This window comes from Aquila chrysaetos, chromosome 8 (genome assembly GCF_900496995.4).
Source record: "Aquila chrysaetos chrysaetos chromosome 8, bAquChr1.4, whole genome shotgun sequence".
In the NCBI taxonomy this organism is placed as follows: Eukaryota; Metazoa; Chordata; class Aves; order Accipitriformes; family Accipitridae; genus Aquila; species Aquila chrysaetos.
In genome coordinates this window covers 38,433,588-38,450,858 of record NC_044011.1, presented here as the reverse complement: position 1 = coordinate 38,450,858, position 17,271 = coordinate 38,433,588, and the positions used below count along the sequence as shown (strand labels likewise).

General features: G+C 46.7%; 1 protein-coding gene across 3 annotated transcripts in view; it reads right to left on the bottom strand.

Moving 5' to 3' along the window:
• Positions 1-17,271, bottom strand: part of SLC24A3 (solute carrier family 24 member 3) — a 187,332-nt gene that overhangs the window by 17,715 nt on the left and 152,346 nt on the right. For 2 of the 3 annotated variants that reach the window (XM_030021792.1, XM_030021795.2), the window contains 9 exons: positions 16,020-16,094; positions 11,472-11,497; positions 9,664-9,717; positions 7,967-8,112; positions 5,113-5,273; positions 4,254-4,533; positions 2,447-2,613; positions 1,613-1,727; positions 608-720 (listed from right to left, as the gene is read on the bottom strand). In XM_030021792.1, coding sequence (XP_029877652.1) covers positions 608-720; positions 1,613-1,727; positions 2,447-2,613; positions 4,254-4,533; positions 5,113-5,273; positions 7,967-8,112; positions 9,664-9,717; positions 11,472-11,497; positions 16,020-16,094 — 1,137 coding nt within the window. The remainder of the gene's footprint in view (positions 1-607; positions 721-1,612; positions 1,728-2,446; positions 2,614-4,253; positions 4,534-5,112; positions 5,274-7,966; positions 8,113-9,663; positions 9,718-11,471; positions 11,498-16,019; positions 16,095-17,271) is intronic. The other variant, XM_030021794.1, reaches the window with a different exon arrangement.

The following is a 17,271-nucleotide window of genomic DNA, read 5'->3' as shown; positions in this document are numbered from 1 at the left end:
TTTCTTTCTCAGAAGGAAACTTACAACAACTTTGGGGGCAGGGGGTGGCTCTTTTATCATTTGGGAAGTAAAGGATGGTTTCACTGGCATTGGGTAGTTTTTCTCAAACAGGAAAGCTCTGCAGTGTTTCCTGATGATGGTCACGCTCTAAAATATCCAGTTATTTAACAGCTTCCTTCACCCTCCAGTGTGTTAGTTTAGAAACGGCAGAATTTTTCTTACCAGAACATCTACACGTCTGCTGTATCCTTTACTTTCCACCTATGTGTTCATCCACTCTGGTATATTAAAAACAGGATCATTCTCCTTACTTGGAATATATTCAGTGCGTAAAAATACGGTATACTCTAGTGAGTTAGCTTATTTCAGCACATACTGCTGCCTTTAAGGAGGAAATGGAAGTACTTGTCCCCCAAAGGATGGGGAACGTCCACTGACAATTAATTGCTACTTCTCCCAAATTGTAACAGAGCAAAACTATTTGTTTCTTCAAATCCAATCCACAGAATTTTGGACTTCATTTTTTTTTTAAAATAGATATGTTTAAGAAAAAAAAAAAGTAAATAAATTAATAAATAAGAATCATGTGAACAAATGTAGGACTTACATATGATCCATAATTCACTGCTAGAGTCTGCAAAGCCCACGGCAGGCCTAGGCCAATTAAAATATCAAAAACATTGCTTCCGATGGAGTTGGACACAGCCATATCTCCCATACCTGCAGGAATGGAAACCATGTACAATCAGACATACACTCAGAAAAGTCTTTCAACTTTTAAAGTGAAATACATTAATCTGAGCTAATCCAGACAATTTCCACAGATTAAGGCAAGAGTTAAGGGAGATCCCCCTCACCCCATCCCTTCCCTTTCCCCTTTGTCCTCCCCATCATAGAAGGCCAGCAGGGTTGAAGGGGCTGAACCCCCTTCCAGGATCATCTAAGAACTTCCCTCAACTAATCCTCCGCTGCTGTGGGGACCGTGGCCACTGGCTGTGCTGGCTGTGACCTGCTGGCACTCTGTTGCCATGCTCAGTGGGGCTTTCAATGCTTTACTGTAACCGTGACACATGAGTTTCTATACTGGACTGATTAGATTAGGTCTTTGGGTAGTCTATTAAGTAGCCGGTTGTTTCAATGAAGAGCCACTGGGTTTGTTCCCCAAAGCAGTACCGACAACTTTCTTTTTCTCTTAAAACACCTGTTGCTGGAGTCACAAGGGGGAGGAAAAAAGTTTTCCTTAAAAACAGTAGTATCTTCCAGACCTTATGACTGTGGAGAAAAGCTGGAAAGTGACCTGAAAGACCCTTACGCTATGTTCTAAACAATTCTATACCACCGATATTTAAATTAAGAAAAATGTTGTGACTTTTGGGGAAGGCTTGAAGTTAACAATAGTGCCAAAACTTGTTCCACACTATCATTAAGAACCTGTTAGCTGCTTTGCAATAGCAACATAATTAATTTCCTTCTTTGTTCTTGTTTTAAATTTCAGCCTCAGGAAAAGGGCTCTGTATGTTTTCACATTCTGGATACACCTCTGCTACCTAGAGAGGAAGAGTACACAAGGAAACACTTCCATAGCAGTACAACATCTCTGTGATGAACCTACCTTGCCTTGCTACGATAAGGCTTGCCATGCAGTCTGGCACACTGGTTCCAGCTGCCAAGAAAGTGATGCCCATGATCACATCTGGAATTCCCAGTGTGTAGCCAATGATTGTCACCTAAGGAGAGGAAATAGACGGTCAAGCTGTTTACAAGAATTAAAATCAGAGACCAGCTCGGCCCACTTCTGCAAGACGCTGTGAGACAGTTTATTGCTCAGTGCAAACTCACGCTTTCTTTAAAGAGAAGCGTATCATGTAATGAGGCCTGCAGCAAGCTAACAGGCTCAATGACCCAGCCAGTGCACAAAACTCCCCTGTGAACAGGCCAACTATGCTTGGATTTCCTTGTGTTTTTATTTATCCCCTTCTACCTTTAGGATAATGAGGTAGAATTAAGTTCCTGTTGACTAGAGTAGTTGTGCAAGAATCTGGCTTTTGTTCACGCTGAGTTCAAAGTGTTATCATTCACAACTCTGTCTCTCAAGCTTGCTTGCTCCAAGAAAAGGAAAAGCTGTTGAGGCCAGATTCTTACTAGCATCAGGGCCTCTTTACACTGCCCTGCACAACAAGGAGGTGTTAAACTGGTGCAAGTGTAATTTTTTCCCATGTTAAAGAATCTGGGTGAAATTCCAGCCCTGAATCAAGTTCAAAGGCCATGGCTACTGGCCCCTAACTTTCTTCTGAGTGTGGACAGGTCTAATAGAAAGGGAAGCAGACTTAAGGTTTCTCATCTAAAAATGCGGGTAGGTAGAACTTTCTACACATTTGTCTAAGCTGACAAAAACCACTTCTGTTGCCTCTCCCAGGCTGCGGTTTCTGCTTTAGTTAGTACGTACCATCCACACCATCATGTAGGAGAAAGCTGCAATCCAGAGGGTGGAAGAAGCAAAGGTAACCATAAACCATTTTTCCAAGTGGGGTTTGTTACAATTGGGCACTGTGAAGTACAGGACAAAACTCAATGGCCATGTGAAGAGCCACTTCAAGATTTCTATCTTGCCAGCTGTAAAACAAAAAAAGGGAAACAATCACAATTCTAGTCTGCTTTAGTCCAAAATGTTATTATTTTGTTAATATTAACAAGCAAGATGCCAGGGGCACCTCAACCTAACTTCTATCCAAACAAGACAATGACAAGACATTCTTTGTTCAGAAGATCGCGGTGTGATGGCAGAAATGGGAGGGCAGAGAGGGGCACAGGGAAGGAGTATGAAGTGCCTCCCTGAGAGTTTGTTAAGTAATGGGTCAGAGCACACCTGCTACCCTCCCTGGGTCAAGTTCTTACAGGTACCATATAAAAAGCAAGTTCTAGAAAGAGATATGATCCATCTTCAACCACCTAAGGGGACGGTATAGGAAAGATGGAGCCAGGCCCTTCACGGAAATGCACAAGGAAATTATAAGAGCCAATGGACTCAACTTGCAATAAGGGAAATTGAGAATAGATGCTACCATAAGTTGTGTGCTTTCTTTTTTTTTTTTCCTCCTATGAGGGTGGTCAAACACTGGAATAGGTACCCCAAAAGACTGTGAGATCTCCATCCTTATAGATAATCAAAACTCGACTGGACACAGCCTTGGGCAACCTGCTCTGAGCAGGGGTTTGAACCAGAGATCTCCAGAAGTCCATGCTGACCTTTCCCATACTACGAAGCTAGTGTCATGGTCCATAGGACATCTAAATTACACTCTTCAAGGCTCACTTTTTTTCCTTACTCAAACGACAGCTATGCTGTTTGAGTAAGGGGATCTGAACAGGAGTTCCCAAAAACATCTCTCACCTGTAAAGGGCAGGACTGGACCCTACAGTATCCTGGCTTGTCTGCAACACAGCAGATTTGGCCAGCAGCCCAGCAGATCTTGCCAGCTGTGGCAACTGTGAGTCAAAGGTAGGGCAGGGATACGTTATAATCATCCCAGGACTAGAGCCCTGATGAGGTAAGAGGGACTTGGCAAAAAGGAGATCTCCATCCTGCAGGCCCAGCACTCAGCAACCTGAGGTACATGTGGTTTTTCACAGGTCACATAGCTGTTCTGACTTTCTAAGCTCTCCAGAAAGAGTGAGAAGGCACTGTGGCTGTGCCTAGTTAAAATCAGGAAGCAGAGGCGCCCAGGACCTTCTTTTGTCTCCGCTCCCCATCAGCACCACCACTGCCTTGTCTCCGCTAGCACTACACCTTACCACTGAGGTAAAAGCGCACCTCATTTCCCAGCAAAAGTAAGGCCTAGACGCAGATGCATCTGACCTGCGTTCAGGCACCTTGCCAGCGGCTCCACCATCCTCAGCTTCCTCCACAGTCAGCAGAGAGAGATGGGTCTCTCCAGGAGGGTGACCCAGGTTTTGGGGGCAGGAACAACCCCATGGTGATTGCTGCCTACGCCCTCTGACTGCAACATCAGCTCCGGGCCAACGTATGAGCTGCAGCAGAGGTGTGTCCAAGCCCAGGAGTCTGCATCCTGAGAAGTTCCTGCTGCTTCCCAGTTCCTCCCACCTTTGACCCGTGACCAGGAACTACACTGCAAGGCACAGGCTGATGGGAGCTCTCAGAGACACTTCTACCTCAACACGTGTTTGCGATGCTTTCTGGCACACCCAAACTGAGTTTTGCTTTCTGGAACAACACAAACCCAGGAGCTTCTTACTGGGTAGGTCAAAAGGTGTGTATGGCCCTTCATGGTCATCATCATCATCATCATCATCTTCCTCTTCCTCATCATTTTCGTTGTTCTCGTTATCCTCATTCTCGTTCTCTGTCTCGTTCCCAGCCTCAGCCATGTCTTCATCTCGCCGTGTGCCATTCACGCCCCGCTCAGCGGAGTTGCTGGGGCCCGTTCCATTCTCAACCACGTGCTTGATAGGTATTTTGATTGCTACTTCTGACTCACCATTGGTGTAAGTCCTGCTGTTGATCAGCCTTTGTCTCTGCAAACATAGGCACAAATTCTTGCTGAAAGACAGATTTTTTAAAATTTAATTTTTTAAAGAGAAAGGGAGGAACAGAGGATGTCCAGAGTTCTTTAAAAGTTTGGCTTTAAAAGCAAAAGGGATTAATTTTGATCAGGTATAATGCAATGCTTGCTTGCAGATGACTAGATAAATCTCACATATACAACTTTTATAAGAGGAGGACCAGTGGCTGTAGAATTGACTCCAGGAGTACTCCAAGACCAGGGCCAGACTAAGTGCAGACTCTGCGGAGTACCGTGTTATTAAGTAAGTGCAAGTGATATTAATGTCCAATCAATGCAGGGGGCACCTCCTGTGAGCAACAGCAACAGGTAACAGAACCAGATAATGACTTGAAACTCTCTTTGCTAAAATCTCCATGGGGACAGACAGCAAGGGATGATTTAGTAAAGTCAGTGACAGAAGGATAAAATCTGGGAAAATGCTATTAGGAATCCAGAAGCAGCACAACAGTTCCATTTCGACTCAAACACTGCTACAGAAAAAGGCAAATTCAGAAGGAGAAGGGGAGGCACGGGGAGATAAAAGACATACCTCATTGATTAACATGCGGCTGGCCATGGAGAGACGTGTTTTGGGAGGGAAGTGGCTGGTTATCATGATCCGGAGCCCAGCCTCAGAAAATGAAAGCTGGTGTGGGTAGGCAGACAGCAGCTCATCCACCATGATCACTGAGGCTTTACGGTGGAAATTTCCTGAAGCCAAGGAACAAAGAGAAATTGAAGTTGTCTTCCAGCAGTTTCTCCCTCTGCCCTACGTGGCTCTCAGAAGAATAAACCCGCAGGTTCCAGAAGTCCTTTGTAAGAACCATTCCTTCAGCTACCACCATTCGAAATATGCCGCCTCTGTCCTTAATTTCTGCCTTTACACGTCCTACATTTCTGTCTTTAAATAAATTGCCAACATGGTATCTCCACCCTTGCTCATTATGGAGAATTAAATCTGCTCTGTACGGCCCATCATAGGCCTGTGTTAGGCAGATCACTGCTTCCGCAGAAGCTGTTCCACCAAGGTAGAAATGGTGCTGCAGTAAAGCTGCATTCATCCCACTATTATAATCTGCACTTCTGTGAGGATATCGGCCTCACCCACCATTAACCGTAGACAGGGGTGAGGAAATAGTCACTGTGTTCCTGCGGGGTACCAATGCAAAGGAAAAGCAGGTTCCTGCATCCTGGACTCGCAGCTCATGGCTGGGAAGCGCTATCAAACCTGGCAGCAAGAGCATGTGCCAGTCCGTGGGGTGTGACCCACAGTGCAGGAGCAAAGGAACAAGGAGACAGGGGCAGGTACCTGAATCACGCTCCAGCTGGGGCACAGTGCCAGTGCCCATTACCTCTGGGGTGCCACAGTGCCAGCATCCATCCCTTCTGTGCCTGGATGCTACCTCAGGCTGTGAACTCTGGGCCAGGACTGGGACTCGGCAGCAGGGAAACCTGAGGTATTCCCCAACACATCTCTGCTTTGGTTTATTAAAATCAGTGCTGAACACTGGCAAATGTTTCATGTCATTACTATTTATTACCATCACTGTTAGTCCTACAGAAGAGCATCTCCTTGGCCTTAGTGTCACTTTTTTTTCTGACTGAGAAGGTTTCCATGGATTGGGGTAGACAAGTGGGGTCATCCATATTCAAAAAAATCACAACAGCCAGACAGCTTTTCCTTGTGACTTTTTCCATGCTGGTATTTCCTGCATGGCACTTGGGGGAACTGCCCAGAAATCCTCCTGTTTGATTCTTTTTGGTCCTCTGTGCAGAAAAGCCCTCAGAAAGCAAACAGTAGTGTCTGAAACCCTCAGGCAACCTGTTGCAATGGGTGCTGTTTGCGACCCCATGCTACTGGCTGATGTGCACAGCAGCACCACTTGTCTGTCTGGGCCTCCAGTGGCCCAGTGCCAAGTAAATACAGGAACAATCTGCAAGAAAATGAAGCAATCCTTTCGTCTTCCTTCCTCAGCCAGTTTGAGTAACCACAAGTGTCCAAAACAAAAAATTACCAGCAGCTGAGCAGTGTCATGCAAAGATGCATTCTCGGGAGATTTCGACCAAATCCCAGAATCAAAACTGCCTCATTGGTGCGTAACCCTGAGGCCACCGGGTAAACCTAGATGACTAAGGCCCAAGTTTATGCTTACCAAGTTTTACCAGTCTAGCTTTACTGGTACAGAGTGTAGTCATGTTGCCAGCACAGTTTCACTGTTGAGCCCCAGGCTACAGAGCTGTTCCCATGAAAGCAGCTTCCCCAAAGCAGAGTGCACAGCACTCACAAAAGCCTTCCCTCAGCAATAAGGCAGTAACACGATAGCTGGCCTTTGGTAGGCTCAAAGGGTTTGATGTCAGCAAACCAACCCCTCTACATTTCATGTTTAGTTGTGTACTGTATAAAGACTATGTCTTTCAGTTACTGTTTGCAGGAAGAGAGAGACCTATTTTTGTTAATATTTTTTTTTTAGTCCAGCAAAAAAAAAAAAGGGCAGCCCCTCTGTAGTCAGAGACCAGGACTGCTTTAGACAAGCTAGAGCTCTAGAGCTCCTTCTCAAGTTAAACCAGTGACTGGGCAGGGGCAGGTGTTATTCCTGAGGATATGTGCATATAAATCCCAAGCAGTTACTGCACATGCTTGTTGACTGTTGCAAAGATAAAAAAACCCTATCTTCTGTAAATACAGTTTAGCACATGCTTGCAAATGCACACATCGAGCTACTGCTGCTGAGCTATGGAGTGGGTGAATTTTTTTTAATCTGAAGAAATACAATCATTTTTACACATGATCGTAACTAAAGTCAAGCAGGAGCAGATTTCAGCCAAAGTGAAATCCACTTAAAGTTTACATGGAAAAGTTGTGCACATTCAAGACAGCACGTGCAGTAAGATCACGCTACCAAGACCAACACAGAGTTCCCATCCTCCCTTCACCAGGGGGAAGTGTACGCTAGTATAAGTAGGGCCTTTTTCCCTGCCCAGTTTCTTTAACTTTGGAATGGAGTTAAATTTAACTGGCGGTACTAGATGTAAATGGGCATCTTAAGTGCAGAATAACAGCGCCCACAGGAGGACTTACAATGGCATGGCTGTAACAGTCTAAATAAGTAGCTCCTGGGCAAGTCAGCCTTGAAGCTGGAGGAGTCCTTTCAGCCAGACACTTGTCCAGCAGCAGTAACTACCCAGAGGAGGCCTGAACTGCCTCCAGCAGCAAAGGACGCGGTAGCTGGGGGTCGCCACACCGTGCCTCCAGGCACAGGAACCATGGCCATCTGGCAGGGGAGTTATAAAAGGACCACCTCTGCGCCTATTTCATGGCTGATAGGCAGAAGCAGGCCACACCATATGACTAACAGACAAACTTTTAAACATTCAGAATGATGCAAGCAAGCAGGGTGACTTACTGGAACAGTTACCTTTCTTTAGTAACACCACTGTGGCATCGCAGTTGCTGTTATCATCCATTTCCGTGTTACTTGCTAAACCATTCACCATATTTGCAGAGTTTTTTGTCTTCCTTTCAAAGCAGTGATGTATGGTTGAGTTGTACCTGCACAAATGAAACAAATTCTAGATGTACCTTTGCTTCTTCCATGTGGATTTCTTGACACTCTTCCTTTTCATATCCTGTGCAGTCCAATTACGGGAGGGAAGAAAACCACTCTGGTTTTAAGGAAATCTAGCCACAGTATGCCAGCACTCTAACTAAATTGTATACAATGCAATCTCTCCATAGACAGAAGGCTACGATAGATACAAGACATGAACCTTGAATGACATGTATTATGTGCAATTAATACACTGCATAGCAAATAATGATTACTTGTCATTGTCCAAATTTATTTTTTACCATGTAATCACACCTGAGCGTGAATGTTGTTTTACCTGTGAAGACCTACCACAGAAACACAACACCATATGCTAAATTCTGTTTCAGCTCTGGGCGGGGGGGGGCGGGGAATATTCTTTGTTTCTTATTTTATTTAGAGTAGCCAGGAGCTGACAAAAACATGAGCCGAGGATCTCACCATGATACTCAAAGGCAAGGGTAGACCACTGTGAACACCTGGCCAAGGTCCCTAACCAGGCCGACAACCTCCCTGGCTATATCCAAACAGGTCTGAAACATCTGTTCACACTACAGCATTGCTTTCAGAAAAAAAAATCTATTCTAGATTCAGACATTACAACTGTCTGTTTTGCTGGTCAGTTAATTGTTGCAAGGGTGAAGCTACCCTCCGTGTTAAAGACGAAGTTTCTAATTATTAGAAGTGAGATGAATTCTGACTTGTGTTCCCTTCAACTCAGCCTGAGCGTTTTGCTGTTCTCACTGAGAATTGCTCTCACAATATTTACTCTATTCATAATTTCAAAACAAATCTCTACTCTTACTTGTTGAGACAAGACCACTGGTGTGCTTGGCAGCTGGTAGGTTTTGTTGAATGTTCCAGTTTAAATCTGGGTTTCCTTTCCACTGGCTTTTAAAAACAAGGCAGGAGGAGGGGAACCAAAGAACAGAACAGACTAGTTTTGCTAGTATGAACTTGCGTGAAAGAAGTGACACAGGTCAGATGCTCAGAAAATCCATGCTGATTGTGCTGTAGTTTTATCATGGGTCTCCAAGCAAGCAAGAACAAATTGCTCTGGAGTTTTGCACCCATAAAAAGTAGACTGAAATCTCCCATGTGTTTGTTTCTGAGTAGGGATGCTAAAGCAAAGTCAGAAGAGGCTGGTTTGGTGGGACTCAGAGACAGATTGGATTCTCTGCTCTGCCACGGGCTTGCTGCATTAGCCTTGGTCAGCACACACAGGGTGAGATCCGTAAAACAGCATCCACCTTTACACATCTGATCCTCGGATCTGTACTAAGGGGATAAGCAGCCCCTTCCTGCCTCATCAGGACAAATTACAGATAAGTAGATGACAGGGCAAGGTGCTTTAACCCCTGCTATGGGAGGTGCTGCTGGCGTGCAAGCTGGGCCATGCAATGGAAGCCCTACCCACAGCCTGCAGCTCTCTTCAATTACCTTTGCAACCTCTGGAAAAGTACTGGAGCAGGAAGCCTTACAATCTAAACAAGCCGAGGGCGCATTTGACTTACTTCATGATAACGATGTAGATGACATACATCAGCACTAAGACTAAGGACTCCCACCTGCAAACAAGAGCGACACAGAAAACACGTTAGAGCAGGGCACAGCAGACAGCTGCCCAAGTTCAGCCATTCCCCCATCTGTCACGCCACAAACTTGCGGAAAGGCTTGACCCTCTTGGGCTGTCTTAAGACACCTCTAGAAAAGGGGATATGTAAAGAAATGGCTCATATGCCCATGTGTGATGCTTCCTTTGTTTTCTTGACTTCTGCTCTGGTTTTACTTGGCCAAATCAACCTGACAGCTAAGAACAAATGACTAAACCCTGAAGTTCAGTGAACAAATCGTGCACCCAAGGAATATCGACACTTCTGTAAGGACAATACCTGTGGAGGCTGCAGCAGAGGGAAGGGAGCAGTCATCCTGCTCTGCCTGCATGGGTCTAAAGCAGGACGTTGGGCTTTCTGAGCATGCTAAAGCACGCTGATCGTGCCGAGATGACCTGAACAAGGGGCAGCTGCTCTTTCGCTACTGCTGCTGCATAACCACTGAGAATGTATAGCAGGTAGCAGTTTAAACTGCTGATTAGATATTCTCATTTTTTCTTCTCCACTGTATCTGAGTCAAACTAATGAAATTTGCATGAAAACAAAATAGAATATCACTTTTAGAACTTGTTTCTAGGTAATCTTTTTCATTGACCAAAATGCTGTATTCTGCATAGCTCCCTACGGCAATCTGCTAGTCCTTGTGGAAATCATCCATTATCAGACTGCTATATAGTAAAACTCATGGGCCATTTTCTCTTTAAGGATTTTGAGATGTTGCACTAACCATATCAATATCTCATTCCCTGCTTCTGGCAGTTCAACACTTGGCTTCCACATTGATGTGTTTTAGTTGAAGAGCACAGTCAAATACAATTGGGCCTCAAGTCAATTTTAGTTAAAAAACAAAACAAAACAAAACAAAACAAAAAAAAACCAAAGAAAAACAAGCCATTGCAAAACTCTGTGTTTCAGAAATCCCTCTCTGAAATTAAACATAAATCCCCCAGTGAGAACAAGTTTAAGAAAACATGCAACCCAAAAAGCCTGACTCCCCCTAGTGCTTGTAATCTAAATAATACTGGCTGTGAGTGAAATCAAAGCTACCACTGTCACTCTACAAGCCCTGAGAGGTGCTGAAAACAAAACCATGAAAGCAAAACAACTGAAAGTACACTTTTAAAAGTGTTTGAAGCCCTCCTCGCCTACCACACCTATTACAGTACCTTTAAGTACATTCATGGGGATATTAACATATACATTTTAACATATATCTACATTTTTTCTTCCTTCAAACCGGTCATTTGCTCTTTAATATTGCCATAGGAGCTTTTGGTTTTTACATTATTAAATTATTAAAAATCCAAATATTGGAACACACTTATTTATGACTGCTTGGGTGGCCCTTTCTGTTCCCAGGCAGCTGACATTCCTGGCACACCGGCACCCAAGCAGCAGTCTCTGCCTCTGTCGAGCACATTGCCATCCCCGGGCTGCTGCAGGGTGGGCAGAGGGCACCGACTGCTGCTGCTGTATCGGGAGACAGTCTGAGCGACGCTCTCCTAGGCTTCCCTTTCTGGCTCAGAAAATGAGTTATTCTAGCCCATCTTGTGCTGAGGTTTCTCACGCAGCAGGAAACTGCTGCCTGAATTGTCCTGCAGAGCTTTTTAGCTTTCCCCTCCTTTCCTGATGAACCCTACTTATTGCAGCTTTTGTGGTATAACCAGAAAAAATGAAAAGAAAAGGGATTCACGGCCGGATATACTTACCAGGAGACTTTTTCATCATAAATAAACTGTGGAGAAAAGGTTTAAAAATAGGCACGTTATACATGAAACCACAGCTGAAAACAGCTCATCACCTGAGCAGGGGACAGAGTGGGCAGAGCGACCCAGGGCTCAGGGCAATGGGAGTAAGCTCTGGTCTGTTTTGGCACTGCCCTCATGCCCAGCCTTTGAACTTTTCAACCCTTAGTTTCTCTCACCTAGTAAAGGCAGGCAGGTACTCCTTCCCAAATACCACGGGATCCTTGCGTAACCGGGGCTATTGCAGCAGCGAAGCAGAAGCGGTTACAGGGAAAACAGAAGTGAGTCAGAGAAGGGGCTGTACCTGCCTCTGAACCGCACGGCTGGTCTCACCAGAGACACGGCCTCTTCCCCTGACCTGTCCTCGGGTGGCGAGGGGACGATCGGTGTGCAGAGTTACAGCCAGCACCACAGCTGCTGTGAAATTTTGCCGGCTAAAAGCCGGGCCCAGGGCATTATTTCCTTAAGATCCACACGGTCACCGCGCCAGCTGAAATTTAAGCACTGCGACAGCCACTTTAGCACGCCTGCGGGCGGATGCCGCGGCTTCCCTAACAACGCTGCGCAAGCCGCCTCGGGAGAGAAACGCGCCTCTTCCTGCGTGCGTGAGACGCTCCGCGCCGCGGGAGAACCACGGCAATGCTCGCCCCGCCGCGCCTGGCTTCGGGAGGGCCTGCGGGGGCGGCCGCCGGGCCGTGACCGGCAGGTGGCTGCAGCGCTCCACAGCCGGGCCCTTCCTCGGCCCGCGCTCCGCCGCCAGCAGCCCCGCTGCGAGCGGAGGGCGCTGCCACCCTCCCTTGCCGGCAACACCCCTCTGTCTCCGCCTCTCCTTCCACCCCAGGCGGACATCTGCGGCGGCTGCTCTCGCTGCCTCACGACCCACCTGCCGCGGCTGCTGCAGCAGGGAGGCCCGAGGGCCAGCCAGGCCGCCCGGCCGGCGAGCGGGGGTGCCCGAGAGAGCCGGCCCTTCGCGGCAGCACGGGGCCCCGCCGGGAGGCTGGAGCTGCGGTTGCTTCACAGCAACCTGCGGCCCCGCGGCCTGGGCCCCCGCTCTGCCCCGTCAGCCTCGGCGAGGAGCCTGCTTCCCGTTCAGCCCTGCCCAAGCACCTGCGCCCGCTCTGGGCTCCAGGCTGCGCGGAGCGGCGGAAACGCCATACTCGCGCTACGGAAACGCGTCCGTGGCAGCGCACCGGAGAAAAGGGAGGGAAAGGGAACGAGCCTCCGAAGGCACGGTGAAACGCTTCCCTCCAGCTGTATTAGCCCGTAAATAGCAACTCCTGCCCGACAGCCAGCACCAAGCAATCCTTACGTTGCTTACTGGAAGAAAACGTGACCGCAAAACGTTACGCGTGTTATAAGTTACAGCTCCCAGTCACCGTGATCTAATCTGACAAGGCCTGTTTTAGCTTACAGTGTGTTGGTGTGATGGGACATGAAAGCGTGTGCGTTGACCTTTGTGATTAAAAATAGCACCCATCCCACTTCTGTCACTAATGACTCTGACCACGTCCGTTCCAGTTAAGATACACAGGCATCTTTTTCCTTTCAAGGGAAATAGAGAGTAACAGTTTTGCCAAGCTCTACAAGACGACAAGGTAGCTTTGTAGTATTCTAAGGTTAAAAAAAAAAACGGAAAAAATCACAGGACTGAATCAAGGTGAGGTAAGCATGGTAAGTGAGGTTCATCCACTTCGAATCTCTGTGAGTTCACTCAGCCTTATCAAACGGCCTGGAGCACCAAACAGGTGAGTTTATACTGCTTTGCTAATTATTACTGCAGCACTGCAATTCCTTTGCTAGTGGAAATGGAAGGAGACAAAGTCACATTGATTTACCCGGCAGAATATCAAGCTTTTTAAAGCTGCTGAATCTCAACATTGGCAGGAATGTATTTATTTCCCCTCAGGTGTATTTATGATTAGTGAAGACACCAGCGGAGTCCAACTTACAATACGGCACCACAAGCTGCTGTTTAAAATACTATGAGAGCAACCTTCTACAAGCAGTACCATCCCTCAAGAAAGATGATTGTATTTCAGCTGCAGCAAAGTCTCAATGCCCTGATATGGCAAATTATCCCTATACGGCAAAGCACTTAAATGCCTTCTAAAATTTAAGGCGCACAGAAATCTAACAAAGGGGGAACCGCATGCAGGTCGTGCTACGCTCTGCATGGAGCCTGTGGCTTGTCCACCAGCAGAGACATTGGGGACTGGAGAGTCAGTATTCGAATAACAATGTGCTGCCACCTAAATTTGATTCTGCCTTAAAAGGATAGGAAAGACCCAAGCCACTGTGAAGCCAGGGGTCCCTGGGTGAGTGAAGGGGAGCAGCAACTTCTTAAACTGAAGCAGTGTTTGACTCTGAAAGGAAAACTCCTCATTTGCCATCAACTGGGGAGCAATATTGCATATAAAGGGGTTGGTAAATCAGCTGGGAGCTAAATCTTTAACCATTTAAAATGTTTTCCCTTCCTCCCATCTATCTCTGTTTTTCTCTAAGAGGTGTCTAAAAGTCATTTGCAATGATCACTGTGGAGTAATGCTGAAGAGAAGTGGGACACACTCCACACCTCCCAAGCCACAGTTAGCCACGTAGTGCTGTTACATGGGAATAAGACTTCTGGCAATGCCTTCAAGCCTCCACTAATGCCTGGAGTTGCACAGTCCTGCTGCCCTGGTGTCATAGTGTGACCAGCTGAAACCATCTGCCCCGGTGTCATGGTGTAACCAGCCAAAACCAGGACACCTGGCTGCCTGAAGGACCTTGAATCTCACAGCTGGTAAGATGAGCAGAAGAGTGGGCATACATCTGGAGAGAAGCTAACCCGAGGCTTAGGAAAAAAATAACAGTATCCTGATATTATGGGGTACCCTCCCAAAACAAAAGGACTTCTGCAGCTCTGTAATTATGAAGAACAGCTTATACAGAAATAAAGTACAGGAGAAAAGTCTTAAGGATAACAGAGACGTCTGTTCAATGAGTCATACAACTTTCTCATTCCATAGGATACATAGCTAGGAATTTCAGGGGCGCACTGGACACAATACAATAGAGAATGGCTCTCAACATCCTGAAGCAGCTGACAACCACAAGGATGAACCAGCCATGAAAAAAACCCGCCTTGCTTTAGGAATTTAAAAACTGATGACAGATTCAACAGATTTTTGTCTGCCACCATGCAATAAATGAAACACCCAATCCAAACAACAGGACGCTAAATGCCAGGCAGCGGCCCACATCTGTGCTTCCCGTGGAGTAAACTAAGAGAATGCCTGCTAGATATCTTTAAGCTTGTGCAATGTAATTTATTACAATTAGTGGGTGTGGCCAAGCGTGTTGTTTAGGAACACTTTTTGGTATGACGGTACTGTCAAGCTGTCATAGCAAAAAAAGAGTTTTTTGTTTTGCAGCTCATCGTTAACAATTATGTAGAAAAGTTATTTTTCATGAGGTGTGAAAAGGCTGACCTTGCAGTGTGGGGAATAAAAGTACAAACAGGTTGAGGCAAACCCTCTGTTTGAGATGAGACAGATAATAGGCCTTTGCACCTACAGAATACGTACAGTATACAGGCATGTGCAGAATGAAGGCAAACCAAAACACACTGTTGAAACTGCAACTAATAAAAGTAGTGCAAACTTTAGAAATGCAAGTGTTAATCTTCTGACTCTAAAGTCCCCTTCTCGCTTACATATGGAAGTTAACCTCGCAAAATTACTCTTCCTTTCTTAGGGAATCTAGGGTCCTAGACTAGGCTGGGAAAAAAGAAAAGAAAAGGAAAAAAAAAAAAGCAAAGTAGCAACTGCTACCAGGAAACTCAATTTTTACGTTTCCTGACTTTGTTTGGTATTGGTTGCAAAGTTAATGCTAAAATGATGGTAGTGTCTTTATCTAAACACTCCTGCTAACATTTTTTCACTGTATAGCTTGTTTCTGTGAGATTCGGAGTACTTCCTGAGCTTGATGAAAGCTGGAATAGGAGCAGCACTAAGAATTACTGAAACTGTAGCCTTCATTAGAGGATTTGCTGCTAGCATGCACCGAACAAGACCTGCCCCAAATTATGTGTGGAAAAACTAATGCTTTGTAGCTGTTGAGGATCTCTTTCCTCTGGGCACAAATGCTGCCTCCTTACAGGTCAGTTAGACTTTTTTTTAGAAAGCTGTGAAGGTCACTGTTGGGAGAGGACTGACTGACACATCTGCTCCAGAGCTGGCAGTGGGGCTGCAGCACACAGTTTCAGCTCTGCACTCCATGGCTGCACTGGGACTGGGGCACCTCACTTCTCCCCAGCTATTGCTCTGGGCTCTGGACACTCCTTGATCTCCTACCCTTGGGCCAAGCTTTTCTACAGAACCAGGGAGATCACAAGTACATTTTTCCACAAGCAGAAAACCAGTGACTCCTGGAGCTAGGATCTTAGCTACAAGACTATGATTTCTTAGCAGGTTCCCTTTACAGGTGGCAGTAGACATGTGGGCTCCCAGAGAATAACCTTCAAAAACTTACCACAATGAGTGCAACAACAGACAGTGTATAGTAGATTGAATCTCTCAAGAGACTCCACGATGACAGTGCAACGACCTGGGAAAACAGGCAAAGAGAGGATGTCAGCCAGGCTCTCAGCAGCACGACTGCCACACTAACGGTGCGTGACAAAGTTAAGCCCGTCATTCTGTGTAAGCTGTCCCCACACGTGTTAGGACACAAAGAGGAGACCCAAGCCAGGAAACGCCCTGGCTTTCTGTGGCTGCTTGAGGAACAGCCACTAGAGAGATGGGGGGATGGCCAAATCTGAAGAACAAAAGGTATACAGTCATGGGCAGCAGACGACTTCCATGCAGAGTCACAGACATGCTAAATCACGCCAGTGTTGTCAAAGCCATAGAAGGGGGAATCAAGTCCCAAGTATTTATGGATGACAGAAGTTTCCCACGAGCTCAGCAGCCTATCCGATATCCTTTTCACCCTGAAATCCCTCCTGTACACACACCACAGAGCCTGCAGTACCAGTCCCTGCAGGCTGAGCTGTCCCCCAGGTCTGGCTGTGTGCTGCAGCCAGAGGCGGTTGAACCACAGGCAGGCGCGGGATGGCCTGCCACAGAGGAGGCTGCGAGTGCTGCTGCTGTCAGGGCAGCGGGAAGGGGCTCAGCTTTACCAGCAGGAGCCTTCTGTGCCAGCGCGGATGCTTGGCAATGAGTGCCTTGATGGAGAATGGTCACAGGAGATGAACAGTCCTGTCGAGACTGGGACAGGACGTAACCGCTCCTTCCACCCACCCCTGTGGTTCGCATCTGTTTCTTGTATTAATTTTCCGCAACCTGGGACTCCTGCGTTCCTTGAGAGAGGAAACCAACCTGAAATGCTGAGCAAGAGTGCAAGGTATGCAATGGTCCAGTGGGCAGGGGAGCACCACCAGACACAGTCCTCAGCTGCTGCCTAGCAATATGGGTCCTCCCCATCCTTGTCCTACCACCACGCAGTGCCTACATCCACTGTGAGTCCAGCTGCTGGCATCTCATACCCTAGGTTTCCAGGAATTTTAGACTGCTGGATGATGGGCTTGTCCTTGCTAAAAACATCAGCTTGACCCATGCCGACTCATTCAGGGGAGGATAACTTGGGCAACAGAAGTTTTACTGCAAAACAAGAGTCTGACAGCACAGAGCAGCCAGGTCCCCAGCACGCTGCTAGCCTGAACCTTGGCAGAGGCATGGCTTCACCCACCACACTGACGGGTATCACTACAGCTCCGTGTGCA